Source organism: Bombyx mori, chromosome 27 (assembly GCF_030269925.1).
Source record: "Bombyx mori chromosome 27, ASM3026992v2".
Taxonomy (NCBI): Eukaryota; Metazoa; Arthropoda; class Insecta; order Lepidoptera; family Bombycidae; genus Bombyx; species Bombyx mori.
In genome coordinates, this window is record NC_085133.1 from 9,834,158 (window position 1) to 9,859,227 (window position 25,070).

General features: G+C 37.4%; 2 protein-coding genes and 1 long non-coding RNA gene across 6 annotated transcripts in view; 2 read left to right on the plus strand and 1 right to left on the minus strand.

The window, feature by feature from the left end:
- LOC101746939 (tyrosine-protein phosphatase 69D) overlaps positions 1-25,070 on the plus strand; it is a 64,085-nt gene that overhangs the window by 12,085 nt on the left and 26,930 nt on the right. For 2 of the 3 annotated variants that reach the window (XM_038020912.2, XM_062676642.1), the window contains 7 exons: positions 137-316; positions 17,064-17,170; positions 18,686-18,830; positions 19,806-19,885; positions 21,014-21,121; positions 22,156-22,275; positions 24,163-24,345. In XM_038020912.2, coding sequence (XP_037876840.1) covers positions 137-316; positions 17,064-17,170; positions 18,686-18,830; positions 19,806-19,885; positions 21,014-21,121; positions 22,156-22,275; positions 24,163-24,345 — 923 coding nt within the window. The remainder of the gene's footprint in view (positions 1-136; positions 317-17,063; positions 17,171-18,685; positions 18,831-19,805; positions 19,886-21,013; positions 21,122-22,155; positions 22,276-24,162; positions 24,346-25,070) is intronic. The other variant, XM_062676641.1, reaches the window with a different exon arrangement.
- LOC134201561 (uncharacterized) lies at positions 3,995-4,637 on the plus strand. The gene is made up of 2 exons (XR_009976913.1): positions 3,995-4,284; positions 4,360-4,637. It is a non-coding gene; the product is annotated as an uncharacterized LOC134201561 (long non-coding RNA).
- On the minus strand, positions 4,635-15,878 carry LOC134201554 (uncharacterized). 2 transcript variants are annotated; one of them, XM_062676677.1, is made up of 4 exons: positions 14,209-15,878; positions 5,463-13,348; positions 5,142-5,379; positions 4,635-5,038 (listed from the first exon to the last, which is right to left on the minus strand). In XM_062676677.1, exon 2 carries the CDS (start codon positions 10,446-10,448, stop codon positions 9,459-9,461), a length of 990 nt encoding a protein of 329 aa, XP_062532661.1. In that variant the 5' UTR covers positions 10,449-13,348; positions 14,209-15,878; the 3' UTR covers positions 4,635-5,038; positions 5,142-5,379; positions 5,463-9,458. The 2 variants fall into 2 exon arrangements, with proteins under 2 accessions (XP_062532661.1, XP_062532660.1); XM_062676676.1 differs by having other exon boundaries at positions 5,463-15,878.

The following is a 25,070-nucleotide window of genomic DNA, read 5'->3' on the forward strand; positions in this document are numbered from 1 at the left end:
CTGGTGTCTCAGACATTTGTCCAATGGGTTGGCGGTTTTGCTGGTGTCTCAGACGTTTGTCCAGTGGGTTGGCGGTATTGCTGGCGTCTGAGAGGTCTGTCCAGGCGCAACCTGGAGCGCGTTAGTGTGGCCGCAGGTGCGCGCGTGCTCGGAGATGACGCGGCGCTGCGGGCCCCGCTCGGCGGACATGCAGGCGGCCACGCTGGACGGCACGCCGGGCCGCCCCGCGCGTCTCCGCCTCCGCTGCGGCGCGCGCTCCCTGCGCGTGATGTGGGAGCCGCCCGAGCGACCCAACGCTGAGATCAAGGGCTACATGGTGAGCGACCCCCAAAGCCACTTAGAACAGGATTTGTCGGCGTCCCGATTTTCAATCTCTTTAGAGGCTGGAGATTTTAAGCTTTTGGATGAAAGGAAAGACGGATAATCCCTGGAAATTTACGAGCCAAATATAAATGCTTGTCGTTTTAGTAATGTGAACTTTGACGAAAGGCGTATGTCACGTAATGGTCACAAAGCAAAAACTTTATTTTCATGCTTATTCCTAAACGAAGTACATTCACTCATATTAAACAAATTAAAATTTTGCGGGTTTCATTTTTATAACACGATGTTATTCCTTCACCGTGGAAGTCAATCGTTAAGTACGTATTTCATTAGAAAAATTGGTACCCGCCTGCGTGATTCAAACACGGGCCCAGTCACATCGCTTGATACGAGATGTGTTCCACTACAGTAGGCACCACACACGGAAAACATATAAATTATAGATAATCTATGACAAAATAATTTTCAAACAGGAAAAACTAACGGTATCTGAGGTTTGTCTGATTTGGGTTTTCATTTTTATGATAAAAGGATCCCGTCGTTATACTTAGTCTGGCCATAAATACTGTTACAAAGAAAAACAAAACAAAATCTATGGCAAATAACATTTATTACTTTTACAGTGTGTTAGTTTAATATAAAACAATTTAAAGTATAAAAAGCTTATTCGAAGTGGTCTCCATTGGCTGCAATACAGTCCTTTAAACGTTGAGGCCAGTTATCAATAGAAGCACGCATTCTTTCCATGGGAAAATTTTTCACTGCCAATCGTACGGATTGTTTTAGGGACTCCAAATTATCATGGCGTTTAGAGCAAGCCGTACTCTCTAAAACTGACCATAAATCATAATCCAGCGGATTAAGATCGGGACTAGACAACGGCCAGTCTTCAGCTCTGATGAAGTCCGAAACGTTCGTTTCCAACCAAGACTGCGTAGACCGAGCTTTATGACCTGGCGCCGAGTCTTGCTGGAAAGACCATTCTTGATTATTGAACATGGTGTTGTTAAGGGGCTTCACTACCTTCTCAAGAATGGTATCTTGATACACTTGTGCCGATGTTTTGATACCTTTTTCACAAAAGTATGGCCCAGTCACTCCTTCATAGCTAATACCCTACCAAACCATCACTGAAGTCGGATAGTGCCCACGTTGCACTCTGTCGACTAATTGGGAAGCTTCCTTAGAGCTTTGAGCATAAATACGGTCATTTTGTTTGTTGAAATGTTGCTCAGTTGTAAAAAAATTCTCATCCGTAAACAAAATAATTCTATGACCTCCCTTTGCGTACCGCTTCAGTAGCTGTTTCGATTTTACCATCCTATTCTCTTTTAAATTATCAGTTAAGAAATGACCAGTACGTCTCTTATAGGCTGCAATCCTAAGTCATCTTTTAAAATACGCGACATGGTTCTAGGTGCTAGGTTCTGCTATCTCCATCTCCCGAGATAAAATCTTTTACTTTCGGACAGGATTTCTTCGAATTCTTTCCTTACTGCTTTGACCACCTTTTTCGTACGAACACTACGTGGACGGCCAGATCTTTTTCTGTCACAAACAGAGGAGGTCTCATTGCACCTATTAATAGCTCGGTACACAAAAATTTTACTAATAACAAGCGCATGGAGAGTTTTAAATTTGCATTTGGCTCCATACCTACTTTGTGTAATGCAATCACAGCGATTCGGTTCTCTTTATCACCCCACTCCATTTTAATATCGCAAAATATTGTACAATGTATTTATTTATTTATTTATTTAGACACACCAACATCAATACACACAAAACATTCAAGCTTAAAATTAACATGTATAAAATTAAGTACTGGTATGTAAGCCAGTTACAGGCATGTACAGCAATCTCTTATAACAAACACACTATGACATGTTACAGCAATTTTACAAACAGCGGAAATATAGGCTAAATTTAAATGTTAACAGTACGACAAAAAAGCGTATTTGAAAACAACATGAAAACAAGAGCTCTACACACACTACTAACGTCACAGATTACTAAATAAAAAGTCGAGCGCGGCAATGCAAAAAATATAAATACGTAGAACATACTGCGCAATGTAATCAGAATGACATTCTCTCATCAATTATAAGCAAAGGAACTTGGATACTAGTTTGTTTTTGAGACCAGGACACGTGTCCTTAAAAATGTCAATGCCGTCAATTAATGCGCATATTTGGTTATATTCACTACAAATCTTTGATAAAGGGGAATATCTAAGGAGGTTTGTTCTACTTGCGGGAATATGGAAAATTTCAGTAATAGGATGCCGTGGGTATTGGCGCTAAAATGATAAAACTCAATGAGCAATCATATAAAAATGGCAGATTCCAAATTCAAATGTAATGTGATGTGTGGGCTATCTAAACGAAACGAGTGCTTTGGTCGACGATCGTTTATTGACTGCCTTACTAATTACTTAATACATAATACAATGGTTATACCTATACTACAACTAAAGTAACGTATTGTTGCACACTACACCTTCGGGGGTGAGAAAAAAAAATATATATGTAAAAACATTTTTTTTTGTCTTATAATACGGAAAAAAAAAACTTACTGCTAAGTTTAATGTTAATACATGTAAATTCTATTATTCTACTAGCGACCCGCCCTCGCTTCGCTTTGGAAACATTAAAACACACATGAAACAAACAAAAAAAAAAAAATTTTTTTAAAAAAAGTAGCCTATCGGCCGTTTTCAATAACCTATCTATCCCTAGTTTCGGTTACTAAAGATAGACAAATCTATATTTTTGTCCTTACTTACGTTCCAATAACCTATCGACGGGCAGCAGTTCCTATCGGATTTATCTATCCATCGTCGGGAGGACGGATAGCCTGCTAAAGATAGAACGCTCATACAAATCGTGCTTACTTCCGTTTCAATATGAGTTTTAAATAACTCTCCGGTAGGCGGCGCTATCTCTAGTATGGGCATTCGCTTATCTGTCAAAATCGGCCGGTTACATGTTTATCTTTCGAAAGTAAATCGCTATAATTTAATAATTGTTTCTCTTCATATTGGCATATTGTAGCAGTGATGATAGTGATATGGAATTATTTCAAATGATAATGGATTGTGATGCAGATAGTGATAGTGAGGCCGATATCATATGGTTAGGAAAATAAAGATCGTCTGAATTACATGGCGAAGATCAATAATTACGAATTTGACTATAGATTTCTGAGCAAAGGTGTTGTGAATGAATTGATTAATTTAATGAGACCATATTTGAGTGTAACGTCAAAAAGGTAAGATAAATTTTAACCATAAAAGTACTCGTTATTACAACTTATATTTGTTTATAGCAATAGCAAAATTATACCTAATTTTTGTTGTGTTACAAAATCACACTCAACAGGAATTCTATAATACTGCTGGATTCCCATGGTGCCCTAAATGACATTCATATACTAATACTATAACCTGGTAGGCTATTTACCTTCATTCTTATTACACACTGATACCTCTACATTTTATATTTGTGTTACAGATTCAAATATAGGAGAGGAATTTAGAAATAGAAAAAGAGTATTTTGAATGTGTAATTTGTGTGCAATGCATCATTGATGTTTCAAAATGTTATTGCTTGATGGCCTGGGTCTACTCATGATACAACTATAATTAACCATTCCGATTGAAAAGGTATTTCTTATTTATATTACCTTATTTATATTATTATTATTATATATTATTATTATATTTTTATTTATTTATATTATATATTTAGGTGTTTATATGAATTTAATATGACACTATTATAATAAATTATCTACATATCAAGAGAACATTGATAACAAGGTGGACTTGGAAATTGCTATTTGCTTGCCGATAGAGGCTATCCCCACAACCCTATCTTTTAACGTGATTAATTAACCCACATACTCAATCGGAACGATTTAAAATGAATCACATATTAAAACAAGAAATACTATAGAGAGGTAATCTTTTTTTTAGTTAAGAGCTTGTTATACTGTATTGTAAAATAATTTAAGCGAATAATGTACAATTTTCAGATGCATTGGTGTTTGTAAAAGAAGACTCCCTGTATATCATTGAAAAGTAGATTAAAACTAGAAAATATGCAAGCTGTTATTATAGCTGCCATGCTGCATAATATCGTCAGAAGTATGAATTTAGAAGAATTAGAATCAGAAATTTCAGTCGCAGATACATTACAGGAAAATAATATAATTGTTCGTAGCAATTTTTCAAAACTTACATCTGAAATACAACTATGTACTTATAAATAATTGCTTCCAAAGATAATTTATAAAATAAACTCCAAAGATAATTTGACTATTTTTTATTTTCCAAAATGATAATTACATGGTAGTTAGTACATGCAAGATATTTAATTTAGAATTTGTACATATACTTAAAAAACTATCTAACATAAAATTATTATTGCCTACTTAATTTATGAAATTTAATATTCCTTTTAAGTAATTTTTTAAATTATCTAAATCTAACTTAACTTTTGCTACAACAATCTCCTTTTCTTTATTTTCCAAGTCAAGTCTCTTTTTTGCTATTAGATATTCTGCTAATGCATTGTCCCTATGCTAGCCTTGCATTTCTTTTCTTCCATCTTGTTTCCGCTTGGCTGTAAAAGTGTTAAAAATATTATATGTGACCTACAACAATGTGCATGCTTTATCCAAAATTTCATCTGCAATCCTTACCACCCCCAGCCTGTAACAAAGAGCATAATTATTTCAAATACTACGGCAACCTGAAGAAAAAATCATGTTTATCAATGTGTTATTGAGACAAACAATCAACTAATTATACTAACCTTACTAAGGTTGTTTCTTATGTTGCCGTAGCGTTCTTTAAGTTATCCCATTTTAGTCGAAGCTGCGATGGAGTTCGTGGGAAACGACGAATCGACGAATTAAAATCATTTGCCAAGCCTGCTCCTTCAATTTATTGTTTGTGGCATTTGTTGCCTTATTATTGAAATGTTTTTTCGCCGCCACAAGTTCTGCTAGAATCATCGTCTCATCTTTTGTCATGGGTGCTGACTTTCTTGACTGAAAAAGATATATTTTCTAAACTTGAACTCAAAGTTTTCAAAGTAAAATTATTATTATCAATGTAGTTCATAGATACTTACAGAATTCATTTTATTTCACTGTAGCTCTTTAATTATAAACACACTTAGAATTATAAACGAAAGTTTTAAAACGTTTTGGAGGTAAGTCATCATCTAATATAGTAGGTAAACAATAGAAAAACAAACAAAAGAAACTGATCACTGCTTATTGGCAAACGGACTGTCAAAACGTTTCGTTTCATAATTTCGACTAGGATAAAAATAGCAATACGTCCAATTTAAAAAAATCTACATATGTTTTTATTACTTTTTGTTATAAACAAATGTGTTTATGATAGTCTACAATATGCTGGTTAAATTATAGTTATAATTTAGAATAAAATAAAATAAGTCTTGAACCTGATGTTGTTTCGTATTTGTAGTAGAACGAAACGTATCAAGAGGCTCGGATAAATCGGAGGGAAGAAGCTATCTACTGTTGGTTAAAGAGAGATAGCAATTATCCGTGATTGTGAAACGCAAACTAAGGATAGATACGCTCTTGCTGATATTCGGAGATAGCTATCTATCCGAAAACTCAGATACGTTATTGAAAACGGCCGTATGTTCATCAGGGACAATGTCGGCTTCTAATGGAAAAAGAATTTTTCAAATCGGTCCAGTAGTTTCGGAGCCTATTCGAAACAAACAAACAAACAAATCTTTCCTCTTTATAATATTAGTATAGATAATTAAACATTTGTTATTAACCTTGATGAAATGGTTTTATCCTATTCTTATGTACTAATTCTATTTTGTTATCTTTTAATAATTTTACATTAGGTCCGCAATCTTCTACAATACTATATGGGATGAAATGGTTTTATCCTATTCTTATGTACTAATTCTATTTGTTATCTTTTAATAATTTTACATTAGGTCCGCGATCTTCTACAATACTATATGGTCCGTGAAACACTCTGTCCATTTTTGTTCCGGTCTCATTTTTTAATAAAATTAAATCGTCTTTTTCGTACACAGTTGATTTACTGTTCTTATCATACGTACATTTTCGTTTTATCTTATCTGCAATTAACTTTTCTCTTGCATCCTTATTTGCTAATTGTAATCTATACCTTAACTCTAATACATAATTATCGATATTATATATTGGCTCTACAACATTACTTGTTAACCTAGTGGGAATATTACATTTCTTCCCAAAGACAAGCTCATGAGGTGCATATGTGGTTGACGTATGCATGGTATTATTATATGCAAAAGTCCAAAACGGTAACCAATATCCCCAAGATCCCATGTTTTCATCGCATTGTATACGTAAAAAGTTACGTAGGCTTTTGTGTGAATTTTCCAATGCGCCTAACTTCGATCAACAATAGTAACTAGATTTCGGGTCAGTGCATAAAATCCGTCTCGTCAAATAACAGCGCACTTGAAATGTGAGCTCTTATTTTGTTTAGTTCACTTCAAACACAGCCAATGTCAACCCGTCTCACAATACCGCAGTGTGTATTCAAAAGTTGCAAAAATAAGGCCCGAAAAAGCAATTTAACGGCCGGAATATCTTACTTTCGGTAAGTACATGAAGTATAAACTATATTGTAAGCTTTAAACTTATAAATAATATTAAATTTTGAACAAAATTACCGATTTTTAACCACCGCTACAAATGTTGGCCAAGGCTCGGCCAACACATGGACAAACTTTTGCTTAACAGAACAGTAAATGCATGGAGTAGATTTGTGTTGTAATAATTTTTTAAAATTTGTTAGCAGCACTTCAAAATTAGTTGGTTAAAATTGGTTAATGCTGCTTTTGTGTCTGTTTGTTAGACTCTCATTAGATACTTAGCTTTCCATTTTTATTTTAGCTTTCCTAGCAATCACGTGTGCAGAATGGATCTCGATTGTCGCCAGAGAAACAAGAGATGACTTTTATAAGCCAGCTAAGATCTCCGCTTATTGACACTGGACATCTTTGCCTTCCGTGCTCACGGCTACTGAAACGTGGCCGAAACATTGTAATAAAAATACCACGCTTGAAACCGTTTAAACGTTGTTTTATTATGTGCACTGGTCGCGAAAACTTAAAAATATATATTACACAAAAACGTAACGCTAATAAAATAATAAGTAATGTATAGATACTAACAAACATACATTTCCAAAACATAAAAAGTAAACAACTAAACTTTTACTTTAATTCATTAATAAATTATTTTAGTGTTAAGCGCGACTCCCTTACCTCCTGTAGTAAATACAAATCGGCATTTCAAGAAGCAAAAATAAATAAAGCAAAACGATGTTAGTTCTCAGAGCAATTAAGGGAAAAGTTACTTTATTTGTTGCTATTTAAGATTGATTTAACATTAAAAGTTGTTTAAAATATGTCTTTTTATTGGTAAGTGACAGGAGTAATTTATTGCTTTGCTCGTTTTATGTGACGAATGATCGTAAGTATTAGATAATGTTTTGGAGATTTGTGACTTTATTACTAGGTGCCATAGTTGTTATTAGTTTGAACGTAAAAGTGTTTCAAAACTTTTTTCTCCGTTTGTTAGTAAACGAATGTAGCTATATAAGTATATATTCACGCGGACAGTTTTTGCTTTAATTTTGTACGTATCCCTTTATCTAGTTACTATTGTTGATCGAAGGCGCCTAACGACTGATGGTGATAAGCCGTGGACATTTCTTTGTCTATGTTCAGAAGTTTACATACCTCATTCATGGTGGATGACACGAAATCGGTTACAATCGCCTTGGGAATTCCATATCTGAACACAAAATTACTTACAAATGCTTTTGCGACTGTTATCGTATCCTTTGAAGGTATTGGGTATGCTTCCACGTATTTGCTCAATTCACATTGGATAGTCAGGATATAAATACAATTGGTATATGCATTTCGAAAAGAAAATAGTTTTCGGTGACTCGCGCCTTCACATATATCAACGTGTAGAGATCCTTTGTATCTTCTTTGTAGTTTTCTACGGGTAAAGATAAGTCTTTCGGAATTTTCCCGGATATTTCGTCCAATTGCTGTGTAAGATGAGCTGGAGATATCAGGTGCACATCTATATGTCCTTGGTAAACGTTTGTAAGCGAATTGAACAGCATGTTTTGGAAAGTCTTTAGGCTGTTGATAAGAAGATATACAGTCAATGAAGCCGAGTTCAAATAGGTAGTAGCGGAGAGAATCTGCATTTCCATTTCAATTGTTGCCAAGTTTAATTTTGTTTGGTTGACAAAGCGGTCGATCATATCGAATTGCCGTTGAATGTTATCTTCACTTTTCTTTAGTACTTTGTATTCTAATTCCACGATGCTAGTTTGGGTTTTTTATTAGCTCAAGTAAATAGTCTTCGTTACTCTGAATCGTTTTTATGTCATTTTAATATTTTTCAGCAAAACGTTGGTCCAATATTCCAAACAAGCTATTGGCTACGTAGCCCACTCCGTCCACCAGACCGCGTTTTTTTCTGCTAGTCAAATGTTTTTGCGGATTTATCAAAATTGAGTTATAATGACCGAGCAGTTCCATCTCGTGGCTTAGTTGTTCTATGATAGTTTTGCAGGTTTGTATGTTCGCACTGTGACACAAATCTTTCACAGTATTAAAATAGTTTTTCGACACGACGAGTTCCTTCCCAGTACGTTGTTATGTTATAATACATATTCAATTTTAATTCCATTTTCCATAAGTAGCGTGATAGTTATAAGTTTTCTTAGAGTCATATGTCAAATTTTTTACAGGTTGTTTACTGTTAGCCGGTATCCAATGAGATGTTTTTTCTGAAGAGGTATTTTTTACTGATTTTGTTGACTTTGCAGTTTCATATGCCATAAACTTGCACTCCAAAAAATATAAAAAATCTTGCAGGTTTTGTAATTCTCTGTGATCTCGGATTTCGTTAATATAATTCAAATTCAAATTCAAATTCAAATCATTATAATCATTTAAAGTTGTTGAATCTAATTTTGGTAACATTAAATGCACGATCATTGGATCCCACGTTGCCGTATCCAGCCCGATGTTAGCTATGCCGTTCATGCATTACTTAATGATGTCATGCATTTTCTTGAGATTGTTAGCGTCGGGTTCATGTATAACAGGGAGACTCATCATTGTGTTGAAAAACGATGAAAATTGTAGGCGGCGATTATCATACCGTTGCACTAAAATATCCCAGCAGGAGTTGTAGTTTTCAGCACAGACGGATAAATGCTGTACCAGACTTTCTGCTTCCCCCTTCAATTTGGTTTTCAGTTGTTTCATTTTTTGCGCTTTGTTTATTGTTGGGTTGTTATGGATGGTTTCGAGAAACAGATCCTTAAAAGAGTTCCACTTACTGTAGTTTCCGTAAAAATCAGGTAATTCCATTCTCGGTGTCGACTGCTGATAGTGTGCATTCGACCAAATTTTAGATTGAAGTTGTTTTCTCAATTCATCATATTTTTCTTCGATATCTGAGTACATCCGGTAATAGTGATCGTTAGACCTCTTCAGCTGAAAGTCAATTTCCCAGTGCAGTTTGTCGATGCACTCCCACTTTGATTTTAAAATATTAAAATTATCTTCCAGCTCCCACTTTTCACTAGTTCTAATGATGTCAATTTTAGACAATGCATGACAAATCGCATTAAAATTGCATTCTTGTTTATTTAAAAGTTGTTGTATTTTTTCAGATTTCCCATCCTCGCAGTCTTGAGTGTACTCAACAGAAATGTCACTTAAATCAAAATTCACACTATGTTTTTGCTGTTTCAAGTATTTAAGTTTGTTGTTTAAGTCTGTTTTTGTTGTTAGATACATTTCTTTAGTTTTGTTGTAAACGTCTTCCGAGAAATAATGTATAGTTTTGTCTTCCAGTTCCAGTAGTAATAAGGCATTTCTCGCCTCGAAGTCTCTCCACTGTTCTTCAAAAGATGACAAACGTATGTTGAGGTACTCTTCAGTTTTTCGAGACGAAGAATATTTGCGGTAGCTTGTACACAAAGTTTTGATATTCTCGAAACAAGTTGATTGAAGTTCAAGTTTATCCATGTTAATGTTATGAAATAATGTGACAGCTCACCAAACTTGGCACGTAGTTGACGGTGACAAGTACAGCTAGGCGTAGTTCACGACACGAAGATCCAATTTTGATAAATTGGTCGTATCCAAATCTCACTATGTTTATGCACTCTTACCCAGTGTGTGCGCCCTTGTCTCAATGCAGCTGGGGATTCTCGCTTGTGAGAGGCCAGCTGAACCGATTCGCCACTGTTGTTAGAGACACAAAAACATGCGAGAATAAGCTCGAAGGACCAAAAAAAATGTTGGGGTCCAAGGGGAAGTTTTGTTGAGTTCCAAAGAGTAAACTAAGAATGTTGTTTGAGCACCTTTATTATATTGGTAAAGGACAGATGGTAACGTCTTAACAAGTGCGTGTTGCTAAGTGCACTGCTCTAAGAATATAATAAAATAACCTGACACCACAATGACGACGCACGGCGTGTCCACGTATTGGTTAGGTATGTGCAAACCGTACACATAGTTCTTTTATTTTAAAATTTTCACAAAAATATCTTAGTTCATTTACAAATACGTCTCGCGTGAAATGTAATTTAAACCTAAGACTAATATATAACCTTTGTTCACTCGGTGCAAACGCAAAACATTTTTCTTCGCATGTTATTTTATCTTTCTTTCGTAGTTTGTCTAATTCTTTATCGCGTTCGAAAACTAAGTCTATGGTATCGTTCGGTTTCCGTAATATCTCTGCGACTCGAGGGTGATCAATCCTTTTGTCTGCGGATATATGTATTAGGGTCACTTTTTATACCATGGCCTAAATTTTCCCATCTTTTTTCTGTGCTCTAGTCATTACATTAATACTTTGATTACTCATATCTTTTAATTCATCTGATGTTAAAGTAATTCTGGACAAATGATCTGCCACAACATTTTCCTTTCCTTTTACGTAAATAATATTGAAATCGTATTCTTCTAGTGTTAAACGTAATTTTAAAAGTCTACTAGATGGGTCTTTCATCCCAAATAAATAAATTAAAGGCTTATGATCAGTTTTGATCGTAAATTTTCTGCCATATAAGTATGGTCTGAAGTACTTAACACTCCACACTATCGCTAATAACTCTTTCTGTATGGTTGGGTAGTTTAGTTCAGCTTTATTTAATGGCCTGCTTGAATATGCTACTGGTTTCATATCTCTATTACATAATACTGAACGTATTGCTTTCTTTGAAGCGTCTGTTTGTAAGATAAATTCATTGTCCTGGTCAAAGTTTGGATACTGTAAAATAGGTAGTAAGTCGTCGTGGCCTAAAGGATAAGACGTCCGGTGCATTCATGTTGAAGCGATGCACCGGTGTTCGAATTCCAGGCGGGTACCAATTTTTCTAATGAAATACGTACTCAACAAATGTTCACGATTGACTTCCACGGTGAAGGAATAACATCGTGTAATAGAAATCAAACCTGCAAAATTATAATTTGCGTAATTACTGGTGGTAGGACCACTTGTGAGTCCGCGTGGGTAGGTACCACCACCCTGCCCATTTCTGCCGTGAAGCAGTAATGCGTTTCGGTTTGAAGGATGGGGCAGCCGTTGTAACTATACTGAGACCTTAGAACTTGTATCTCAAGGCGGGTGGCGCGTCTACGTTTTAGATGTCTATGGGCTCCAGTAACCACTTAACACCAAGTGGGCTGTGAGCTCATAAACCCACCTAAGCAATAAAAATAAATAAAAAAGGTGGTGTAATTATTTTATTTTTTAATTCATTAAACGCTATATCGCATTCTTTGGACCATACAAACGGTTGATGTTTTCTACATAAATTATTTAAGGGTATCGCTATCTCTGCGAATGATGGAATAAACTTCCGGTAGTAATTGCAAAATGCAACGAATCTTCTAACCTCATCAGCGTTTTTCGGAACTGGATAATTTTGCAAAGTTCTAGTTTTTTCTGGGTCTGGCAAAACTCCTTCAGCTGATACTACGTGTCCAAGATAGAGAATGTTTTTCTTTAAAAAGTCACACTTTTTTGGGTTAAGTTTTAAAATAACTTTTCGGAATCGCTCAAAAACTGAAATTAAATTCTTATTATGCGTCTCTAAGTTCCTTCCAAAGACAATGACGTCATCGCAATACACAAAGCATTTTTCGTATGTTAGTCATGAAAGTGCTACTGACATTATTCTAGAGAAAGCACTTGGGCTTATTTCAAGTCCCATAGGCAATCTCTTCATTTGATATTGGCCGGTGTTAGTAGTAAATGCTGTAACTTTTCTGCTTTCAGGATCTAGAGTAACCTGATAAAAACCTTGATTCAAATCTAAGTGAGTAAAATAAATGCTTCCTGATAGTGCGTCTAGTACGTCTGTCATGTTTGGTAACGAGAATTTGTCATCCTGTATATCTTCATTAACCTTTCTAAAATCTATTAATAATCTCCATTTTTTATTACCATTTTCATCTACTTTCTTTGGTACCAGCAATATCGGACTTGCTATTCGATTCTTCGATATTATCCTCACGTATCATTTTATCAATTTGTTTTTTGACCTCTGGTTTTAAAGATTGCGGTAACCTGTAAAGTTTCGTATAAACTGGCTTGACATTTGGTTTCAAAATAATTGATTGATTCATAATATTTGTTGTTGTTAATGTATCTCCTTCTAAATAAAAAACATCAGAATATTTAGCACAAATTATCTCTATTGATTTTTGTTCTTCCAACCCTAAATGATTTAAATTTAATTGGGATAGTAATTTTTTCACTCTGTCTACATCTGATTTTAGTTTTCCGATTTTACACTGCTCGAAATTGCTTAATACGTCCACACATGGTTCAAATACTGGTAACTTAATATCTTGCTCACTGGTGTTCTGAATTTGTACTGGAATTTTATTATTTTTCGATCTGAGTATGCTTCCTGCCAAAAATAAATTTTCTGTTAACTGCTTAGAGCTTACCACAAAATCTGTTTGTTCATTATAATTGCATTTCAAAAAATGTATTGACTCACTACGTGCTGGAATATTTAAATAAGCCTCAAAATCGCTATTCTTATGAATTTGTACCACACTCTCTCTACCATTTCTCAGTAATGTTAATATGTTATTTGATAAATCAATGTTCGCGAAGTTCGTTCTCAGGAAATCTAACCCGATAATTCCGTCGACTCGACATGGTAATGAATCGAATAAGTAGAACCTGTGACAAAATAAGTTTCCGTTTTCTAACTATAATGTTATGTCAGCAAAGTGATTCACGCTAACTTGACCACCAACGCCGTTTATAACAACATCGCTTTTGTTTATAGTTACGTTCTCGGGTATCGCCCTTCTATCTAATACAGATAATGTTGCTCCAGTGTCTAATAAAAGATATATGTATGATTGTTAATATAAACTGTTATAAATTCTGTGTCATGATTACAATTTAAAATTTTATGGCCGAAAAAACTGCATTTGCATGGAATCTACATTGTCTTGAGTACTACTTGTAGGAGACGGATTATTCGTATGTGGCATAGGTTGTTGCATTGTATATGCCTGGTCAGAGTTCTGACGTCCCTATATGTTTTATAGGTATTTACGCGTCCGCGATAAGATTGACAATGGGGACGTGACGGCCGTATGTATCTATTTGCCTATTGAGGGAACATTGGTGCTCCAGGGTGTCTGTAAAAATTACCATAACCACGATGACCGGCAGGGCGCTGAGATCTGTAACCGTAACCTTGGGAGTAGTTCTGTCTGTATATATTTGATGGAAAATAATTTCGCTTACCCCGATAGTTTAACACGGTGCCTTGCGGTGGCTGCGCTGATTCCTCATCCTCAGCTGCTCTTACCGCGTCCTTGAAGTCGCTGTAGTCTCGCGCTGATATGATTGTACTCAATCTCCTATTGCGGAGACCATCCGCAAACTTTTTCACGGCCAACATTAATTGGCCTCAAAATTTCGTATGCCTCTGGTTTTGAATTAGCTTGCGAAATTGTCAGGTTAACGAACATTGTTTCTAATTTATTTGCATAATCTTTTATGGTCATTTCCTTTTGACTTATATTATTAATTTGCGTTTGTGGCGGGTAGCCATCATACAACGCAGGATAATTGACAGATGCCTGAATCTCGCTTACGACGTTTTCAAGATAAAGCGCATATATACAAGTTCCGAACAACAACATTCGGACCGTCGGTCTACCGAGTAATATCATCCGCTCGGTGGAAGATCTTCCCTTTGTCGTAAGCCCCAAACGTTAAAAGAGAACTTGCCGATTGCTTAGTTAGCAAATATTTTTGTATGTCAGTTATCAATTCCGTAACAGTTGCATAATTTTGTTTTAATTTGAGTTTAGCAGTTTTACTGATACGCGTTTTTAAAACGAAAGAAATTAACAAAACTTTGCAAGTTTGCTCTTTTGAGCATGAATCAGACATTTGTATAGCATCTATCATTTTTTCAGTAATTTCCTCCGTACCGTTCATCACGGGGATCAAGGCTGCCGCCGTTTTAATGTCGAACTTGTCCATGGTTACACTTTCAATATCTGACTTTATTTCGTAACCTAAAATTTTCTTAAAAGTTAAATCGATATCCTTAGTTAACAATTCCAAAAAATATGCATTTTCCTGCACATACTGTACGTCTAAAATTTTGTACTAAATACAAATGCTCCTTAAACAATATCTTAGCGTTTTTTATCTTATTTTCAACACTGTCCTTATATTTTTCTCTCCTTTCTAACCCTAATTTTCTTAAATTCAAACAAATACTTTGGAGTTCGCTTAGAATAAACTGTAATCGCTCACCCATTTAAATTGTTCACTCACTATAATCACTTTCCACTTTCTTCATCTACTAACTCCAACCCTCTGCGCCATGACATGCGACGTCGAAGACCTTCTACGATTTCAGCTCTTACTTCTCTCTGTATCCATTTCTGGTGACATTTCCGGTATTGTCTGTAGGTAGGCCAGCACGCCGGCGACGAGGATGATAATTACGCAAACAGTTCCTACGAAAATCTTAATCGTGGACATGTGGCTCTGAAACTCTTGGATCACTGCCGAATTTCCTTCTCCTCCAGCCGCATTCTGCGCTATCACTATTTCTTCATTTTCCTGTTTCGTGTTTTTTCTTCCCATATTCTTAGTATAAATAGGTTCTCATCTTTTTTCACAAACTATAAACAGGTACAGACGATGCGTAGGTAATGTCAAAAATATGTTTGTGCGGAATAAGTAAATTTATAATTTTTTGCAAGTTAGTCCAAAAATTGTTATGCACTTATTTAAAACTCGGCGTCGTAACTAGATATTACTTTACAAGCGGCGCGCCCGCGACGCACCACTGGCAGGGTCGCCATGTGATGTGTGGGCTATCTAAATGAAACGAGTGCTTTGGTCGACGATCGTTTATTGACTGCCTTACTAATTACTTAATACATAATACAATGGTTATACATATACTACAACTAAAGTAACGTCTTGTTGCACACTACAGTAATTTTTTGTTTATTTTTAATTGTAACAGTATTTATGGCCAGACTTAAGCGACAATATTTAATACTTTTCTCTATTAGGATTAAGATGATATTATTAATTTATATCAATGGCCTCGCGCAGTAGAATTAGATTTAGAAGACTTAATTTCTTTACAGGGGGGGATTTACATTTTAGCTAAATTTTGTTATATGGTTGACGCTACTGTTCAAAGCATGCTGATAGACTGTGAATCTGGCTATTTTTTTACATCCGCTATATGCTTTATTAACTCCGATCGAAATGTGTCTCTTCGTGACGTATGAGGGCCACAATCATAGTCCAGTTTATGAATACCGACATCCGGCGGAGTTGTACCACGCTGAACAGATCTTGGATAGTGACGTAATAACTAATGGGATTGTAAATCTTTAAAAGTATTCGAAATTTTAGAAATAATAAAATATAGATGTTACCTCCCCGGTTAGGTGGTGCTATTGTAGGGGACTGATACCCCGCACCGCTAAGCTTGCTAGGCTATTTTAGTAATAAGCCTTATACGCTAGTTAATGGTTAACGTGCAGTGATCCACCGCGGTCCAATAAACATGTAATGATACCTATCGCTTTATTGATCGGATGAGGTTTCCGGAGGACAATACACACCAGCCATAAATAACCTCACACTATGACCCCTCGAAGGGTACCCGGCAAAAAGCGGATAGGGCTTATTGCAAAGCCGGACTCATTGATGTGGATTGGGAGAGACCTATGTCCAGTACTGGTCTACTAAGGGCTGATTATGATAATAAAATATTTTTTTATTATATTTTTTTATTATTATTGTTAACATAGAAGTAGAAACACAATCATAATGTGCATCTGTGCTTGAACTAGGTGATAAAACCAGTATCTCAAGCGGCAATGCTCCTCGTACAAAGAATACAACAGCTTCACTTCAGATACACAAAAATAGAAAGTTAATAGACAAGAAATAAACTGAAATTTATGGTTTTCATTCATTCATTTTTTTTTTGGTATATTTAACGCTAGATATTTGAATTGTGAGAACCGAAGCATGTACTAATTATATTAATTTGTTCTTAAATTTTTGTTAGCTTTAACGATACTAATTTTATAACATTAATTACATTCCAGTTGGAATTGACAGGGAATGCTAATTACATAGATAAAACGGGCAAGGAGCAGAAGACCACCTGGGGGCCCTTGTCGAAGTTCACCTCCAACGATTCCAGGGAAGTCAGGTGAGGAGGCTAAAAACATTGCTATGATAGCCCAGCAGTAGTAGCTCATAGATGCAATCACTTAATAACTCTGACTCCCAATTTTGATAATAAAGTTGAAGTCTCAACTTATTTAATTGTAACGTGCAACTGCTTTGCAACAGAAAAAAGTTAGCAGCAAGCAGGACGCTGGTACCAAACCGTACAGGCCATGAATACTCCCCACTATAAATAATAACTTACCATAAATGATTCAAGAAACAACGATAATGTTGAGAGTCAGTTTTGATAAAACCACTTATTCCCAAAAACGAGCACAAAACGTGTCTTGTGTAGCAGCGCGAGTGCCGAGCGTGTATCCATCATCTCATTTCATTAAACATGTTTTTATTGCTTATGTGGGTGGACGAGCTCACAGCCCACCTGGTGTCAAGTGGTTACTGGAGCCCATAGACATCGACGACGTAAATGCGCCACCCACCTTGAGATATAAGTTCTAAGGTCTCGAGTATAGTTACAACGGCTGCCCCGCCCTTCAAACCGAAACGCATTTTCACCTCAGTTGATTAATGTCTCAAATTAATCATCTTCATTTCATTTCACACCATAATATCATTTTTCATAAAAATAAGAATATAAATTAAAATAAGGCTTGATCTAAAGGTCTTAGTTACCAGGTCATAAAATCTCTTGAAAAAAAAGGGAACGTGTACAGTCGGCAGGAAAACTGCTGGGCGGGTTGGTACAGTGGAGCACAGTGGTAGCGCAAGTACTGTATGCGCGCGAGTTCATGTTCATCGGGGCCAGAGGCGACGCGCGGGGGATAGCTCGCCCCACCTTCGCACGCCTCCCCGCATTTGTCTGACGTCGAGTGTTGTCTTTGACGGTTGTGACGCGCGCTTATCGATATCGAAAATGTACGCTAACGCTATTGTGTTATTTAACCATGACTACTCCGGTTTCAACAAGTTCAGGTAGAAAAAAAAACTACTGAAAAAAGATACATACTGATTCCGACTCTGATCTGTCGGTTGTCTTTTCATTTGATAGTGATTGAATTGGAATTTAATAAAATATTTTTCTCTATTAGAAATAAACAAGTAATTACTTATCACATTTATTTTATTTCATAAATTGCAAACGGAATTGACAGCTGTTGACTAAATCGGTAGTTATCGACATTACCATAATTAACTAGGTGTCACAGCGCTACCGCATTCCTCAGGATGGACATGAACTCGCGTGATATCGAACATTTCATATTTAAATGTGAGTGCTTTTCGTTTGACAGATTGATTCTTGTCAGTGAAATTAGTGACATAGTGCAAAATCACGTGACAGTGCAAGATCCCTCCCGCCGCCTGAGTGATATGTTCAAAAATAGATCCTATTACATGCCTCTATATAAATTCATCGAAAATACAGTGGGGAAATTATAATAAACCGAATAAAAATACTCAAGACTTGGCCTAAAGGTCATAAACTCAAAAAAAGACATGAACTCGCCGGCCTACTGTAGTTGTGTCGGTGTCGCAGGTTCGAGGACCTGCAGCCCAACACGCAGTACACGGTGCGGCTGAGCGCCATGACGCGCACGCGGCGCCGCGGCGAGGAGGAGCTGCAGCGCTGCACCACGGCGCGGGCCGGCCCCGACCTGCCGCCCAGCCCGCGCTGGAGGAAGGTCATCATCTCTTACAGTTCATACACGCTTCAAGCAGTTCAGTGGCTACCGGAGCCCATAGACTTTTTTTATTTTTTATTGCCTACATGTGTGGACAAGCTCACAGCCCACCTGGTGTTAAGTGGTTACTGGAACCCATAGACATCGACAACGTAAATGCGCCACACACCTTGAGACATAAGTTCTAAGATCTCAGTATAGTTACAACGGCTGTCCCGCCCTTCAAACCGAAACGAAATTTGTATGGAACAGCGCCCCTAGCGGCAAACTTAGGCAAATGTTCCAATATATATTTGAGTTAACTTTCACGCTATCGAGAACGTTAAAAACTTTTTTGGAGTTTACTCCTTTAGAATCGATTTACATATATAGGCCCGGGGTATGAAAATTATGGGGACCAAAATCGTACTAGCATGTCACACGAAATGCGTTATGCGCCTGATTGGCTCCTGATTGCGTGATGCGTGCGCGCGCCAATCAGGAGCCAACGCGCGGCCGCGTTATCGCAGGTGACGCCGGGCTGCTGCGCCGGCAGTCCGCCACAAAGCCTCGTACTGATCGCGCGTTTCTCTCATTATTGTATTTTCATATATTTGTTAGTCGTTTGTTTTGTGTCTCGTTAATTTGTTAATAATCTGTAGTGTATCGTGTTGTCGTAATATAGAACTATTTCTCGTATTGTTTCGTTTAATTTTTTATATCCAGTAAACTCCAGTCGTGCGTCGGAGCGGACACACACACTTTTTTTTTGTTGGTTAGATGGGTGGACGAGCTCACAGCCCACCTGGTGTTAAGTAAATTCTAAAAGTAAACTCACTTAGCACACAGAAGTGACGTTTGAATCGGTCTGAAAAATGTAGGGATGTTATTACCTTAAGGGACCGTCTTAGGAAGCTTCCTTATTAGGAACGGGGGGCACTAATATGTGCGCTGTAATATTAAATTCTGTTGTTTAACTATTGTTTCTTCTTACAGATATTAGACAACGATAATTATTATTTCAAAGTGTACATACCGCGTGTGTCGGAGAGAAACGGACCTATATGCTGCTACAGGTCAGTGATGACGACTCGGTACTTTGTATGCATGCAATCATATATATGAGCTGCCATTTTGGAATTTCTGTACATTAAAGTTGAAGTTAAAAATATTTACTTATTTAACCTTGGTAACTATCTGCAAATGACATAATAATGTGTTGATATGATCGTTAACTGGAAATATACAATCTATTACTGCAATCAACAATGAACCTGAAACTAAAAACCTTAAAAAATAACAATAATAACGATAATAATTTAATAACTAAAATATGTTATTAAAAGGAGTCCTTTTAGGCAAGGTTCCGAAGATACTGGCAGCGTTCCCCCTTTGAATAGCTAGATAATAATAGTTATAATAATAGTTAAAAATATGTTTTCATTTGTCTGTTTGTTCGATAGAAAATTTTCATTGTCAATCACTATGTAATGCATCTTTTGACCTTGGAACAATTTGGTCTTGTGCATTGATGAGAGCATCCGCATACATGCTATAGTTATATAGATTGAGCAGTTGATTCAGTTTTATTATAACTGTGTGGTTCTACAACTGCTAAAACAAAAATGATTATAACTACATAACACATTGACTGCCATATAGGTCACCGGTGCCCTACGCGGCGCACTGAAGTAATTATGTCGATTTCTCTCTTCGATCTTATTACTAACGTGCCAGAATTTCTAGTAGAATCTGGGAAAGATGAATCTGAAGATACTGAGAGTTAATCTATTTCTAAGTGATATAAAAGATTATAACACACATTAACATACAAAAGAAGTTAGATAATCCAGGCGCTTAGTAACAGAAATCAATTGTATTCGGTCATTCAATCGTACAGTTATATTAAATTGATGCCTGCTTACTATAAAGTCAATGATTATCTAGATTAATCTAGAAGATTGCACAAAGTGGATGCAATAATTGTTACGTTATAATACATCTTGTGAAAATGAATATTTAAAAAAAAATCTAATATTAAAAAAAAAAGACATGCCCGCTGAGTTTCTTGCCAGTTCTCCTCAGGACGGAGGCTAGTTTTTGTGAATTGGCGGTAGTTCTTTTTTACGTTCAACAAGTGTCTACCTTCATTTATGTTGAATAAAAAAAAAATATTTGATTTGATGATTGCGTGTGTTGTCCAGGGTGTACATGGTCCGCGTGGCGGGCGACGCGTCGCTGCGGGAACTGTCCCCGCTGCGCGCCGGACACTCCGCGCACCTCGACGCCTACGTCACCGACATCTTCTCCAAGTACGCTCCCCTCCCGCAGATCTCGCGGAGCTCAGCCGTAACCAATCGAATCTGACGAGCTTCATCACACCCGATTCGGGCTCCGTGTGCCAGGTATTAAGTGGTTACGGGAGTCCATATACATCTAAAACGTAAATGCGCCGCCCACCTTGAGATATAAGTTCTAAGGTCTCAATTATAGTTACAACGGCTGTCCTACCCTTCGAACCGAAACGCATTACTGCTTCACGGCAGAAATAGGCAGGGTGGTGGTACTGTTACATGCGCCCCTCAATATTAACGCAATAGAAATAATAACGCAGACTTAAGGCATTCCTGAAGGCATCGTGTTTGTGTAAAGACGATTCATTGCTAAAGCCTAACTGAACAGAATTTGCTTGAGTTGCGGAGTCACACATCGTTTGTACTATTTCTTATATAAAATAAACTCAGTGTCAGTCAGTTTCCTTTTTTTTTAAAGAGCTCCGGAACCCATCTCGTAACAGTACTTACCGGTGCGATTTTTACTGGTGGTAGGACCTCTTGTGAGTCCGCGTGGGTAGGTATCACCGCCCTGCCTATTTCTACCCTGAAGCAGTAATGCATTTCGGCTTGAAGGGTGGGGCAGCCGTTGTAACTATACTGAGACCTTAGAACTTATATCTCAAGGTGGGTGGCGCATTTACGTTGTGGATGTCTATGGGCTCCAGTAACCCCTTAACACCAGGTGGGCTGTGAGCTCGTCCACCCATCTAAGCAATAAAAAAAAAAGGTTCTGTCACCAGTGTTATAATAATATAAAGGCTATGTTTATCTCGCGTTGAATATCCGCGATGGCCCCGCCGGCCCGCGCCGCCCGGGTCAACTGTGTCCGTGTTCGGCTGGACTACATTAGATCATCGTTTATATTGGCCCCAAATGACGTCACTCGTGGTGAAGTCTCGTTTAAAAAATGTATGTGGAATTTCTAAAAATTAGTGCTATCTAAATATGTGATTTTTCATTTAGTAAATAAATTCGTGATTGCGTTAAAGGCTATTGTTGATTTTCTACAGCAAAAACTTCCCGCCGGATTCCGAGCTGGTGATGGGAGACGGGCGCTCGCACTACGACCCGGCGCGCGACCCCGCCCTCGCCGACGACAACTGCTCGCGCTGTCTCAAGGAACCCAAACGGTGAGACAACTTAAATAACTGTTTACTTAAACTTATTATTCGAGATGATCCCCTCATCGCCTTTTTAATAGGCTTATATTATATCTTACATCTCTCCTTTTTAATACGCTATTATTGTCAAGAAGACAGTCAATTAAACCAGATTTCTTTAATGCATGCTTATATTCTGGGGTCGCCCTTGAAATAAAACAAAAAGGGTGCGTGTACTTATGTACCCGCGTAAGAAGTTATACTTTATTGGAGTTTACTCCTTTAGAATCGATTTACATATATAGGCCCGGGGTATGAAAATTATGGGGACCAAAATCGTACTAGCATGTCACACGAAATGCGTTATGCGCCTGATTGGCTCCTGATTGCGTGATGCGTGCGCGCGCCAATCAGGAGCCAACGCGCGGCCGCGTTATCGCAGGTGACGCCGGGCTGCTGCGCCGGCAGTCCGCCACAAAGCCTCGTACTGATCGCGCGTTTCTCTCATTATTGTATTTTCATATATTTGTTAGTCGTTTGTTTTGTGTCTCGTTAATTTGTTAATAATCTGTAGTGTATCGTGTTGTCGTAATATAGAACTATTTCTCGTATTGTTTCGTTTAATTTTTTATATCCAGTAAACTCCAGTCGTGCGTCGGAGCGGACACACACACTTTTTTTTTATTAAATTTGTTTCTTTTTTTTTTTTTTTTAATCAATTTGAAAAAAAAATCAATTAAACAACATCCTCAAACACGCATATTGGACATCCCTTTTCTTGACATCGTATAAATTCGGTAATTCTCGGCACGGTTCGGAAAGTTCACCTGCGGCTATATTCAGACTCGCCAAGTTATGTCGGTCGTATTGTAATGAGCGATTTAGTGGGCGACTTCATTCTGTTAATTTTGTGTCACGGTGCGCGCGCATCGTAAAATTTAACTCTCATCAATTTTTCATAACGCGCCTAAAGAAGTATAACTTCAATAAATATGTAAAATATAGGTATGTATTTGGATACGTTTGGAGCATACTTTTCCCCGTTGGCCCGGTAATAATATATTTTGACTGGCTAGACAATGAAAATTTCAAGATCGTGAAGGCTGTCGGTAAAGTCATGTGACAGTGATTATTTTGTACGGTGCACGATATAAACTTGATGCTTGCCTTACACCAAATGATTAACCTTGTCTTTTAATCTTCTTTTCTTGTTCTCGCCTTCGTCTTAACCTTTTTTAATACGCTTTTATTAGCTTCAGACGTATGTGTGTTTGTAAAGGAATCTTTGAACATGATTTTGACTGACTTCAAAACGTCGGATTAACTCGAAATTTTGTATAATTAATAAGGAACGATGACAAATCAATATTTAAAAAAAAATGAAAAAATTGAAATTCAATTAAAAAATGAAAAATAAATAATTGAAAATAAATTTTAATAATTTTGAATCAAAAATAAGGTTAGAAAAAAAAATTTACGTTAAAAAGCGTTTTGATTGAATTTTCTATAAAAGCGTATTTTGTTATAATAGTTTTTTTAAACTATTATTTATTATCATCGCACCTCCCGCCATCGGAGCCGAGTTCATCCATATTATCTGGAACCACTGCGTTCATCCACAGTGCGTTTCCAAAGATCTTTTTTGCCACGTACCATCCGGTTTTGGAATGAGTTCTCATCCACAATGTTTCCCGAGCGCTATGACATGTCCTTCTTCAAACGAGGCTTGCGGGGAGTACTCAACGGTAGGCAGCGGCTTGGCTCTGCCCCTGGCATTGCTGATGTCCATGAGCGACGGTGACCACTTACCATCAGTTGGACTGTATGCTCGTCTGCCTACAAAGGCAATAAAAAAAACTATAGTCCGCAAGAGGGCCTCACGACTCGCTCAGTCTCATCGTGTTGTGTCCCCGGCAGATACACGGAGGCCGCGCCCTCGCCCCCCACCACCACCACCGCCCCCACCACCACCACCGCCCCCACCACCACCACCGCCCCCACCACCAGCACCGCCACCACCGTCGACGAGTACATTGACGACGTGGACTACACCACCGACGAACCAGACTCCGCCGCGAGGAACGCACGACATCTCGACAGGTAAAACATTAGTACAGATACCGTAGTAGGGGAAAGCGTCGAGCTGGTTAAGGTCGACAGTCCCATATTATATCGTTGGAAAATTGGGATATATTATGTATTTTTTTTTGTATATCCCTTAGCCATCGGATACAATAACAAGACAACCTTAACAGTATTTATACGTATAATCCGGTCATCCTTCTCTTCGAATCTGTCGTTTGCGACGAAGGGCTCGACGAGTGAATTAACCCTCAGACACAGTCCACTGAGTTTCTCGCCAGATCTTCTCAGTGGGTCGCGTTTCCGATCCGGTGGTAGATTCTGCGAAGCACTGCTCTTGCTAGGGCCAGTGTTAGCAACGACGTCAGGCTTGAGCCCCGTGAGCTCAACTACTTATTAAGTTACGCTGACATAGCCTCTCAAGGCAATCAACTTGGTAGGAAAAAAAACGTATAATGAAAATCGTCATTCAATCAATGTCGTATGTAAGTTCATGATTTAGATTTAGAACCACTCGATGAAATTTAATAAATCTAACATTTCAGTCATTCTTTACGCTTTATGCTTAGTTAAACTAATAACGACGCCTAATGTTACATGGTTATTGCCGTTAATTTGGCCCCAAATGACGTCATACTTAAAACTGCGCTCGGTAGGGCTGTGTTGCGTGGTAAATAAAAAAAAAACATTTCTGTTTCATTCAGTCCCTTATTGTTAATTGAAATAATAAATTAATAATATAA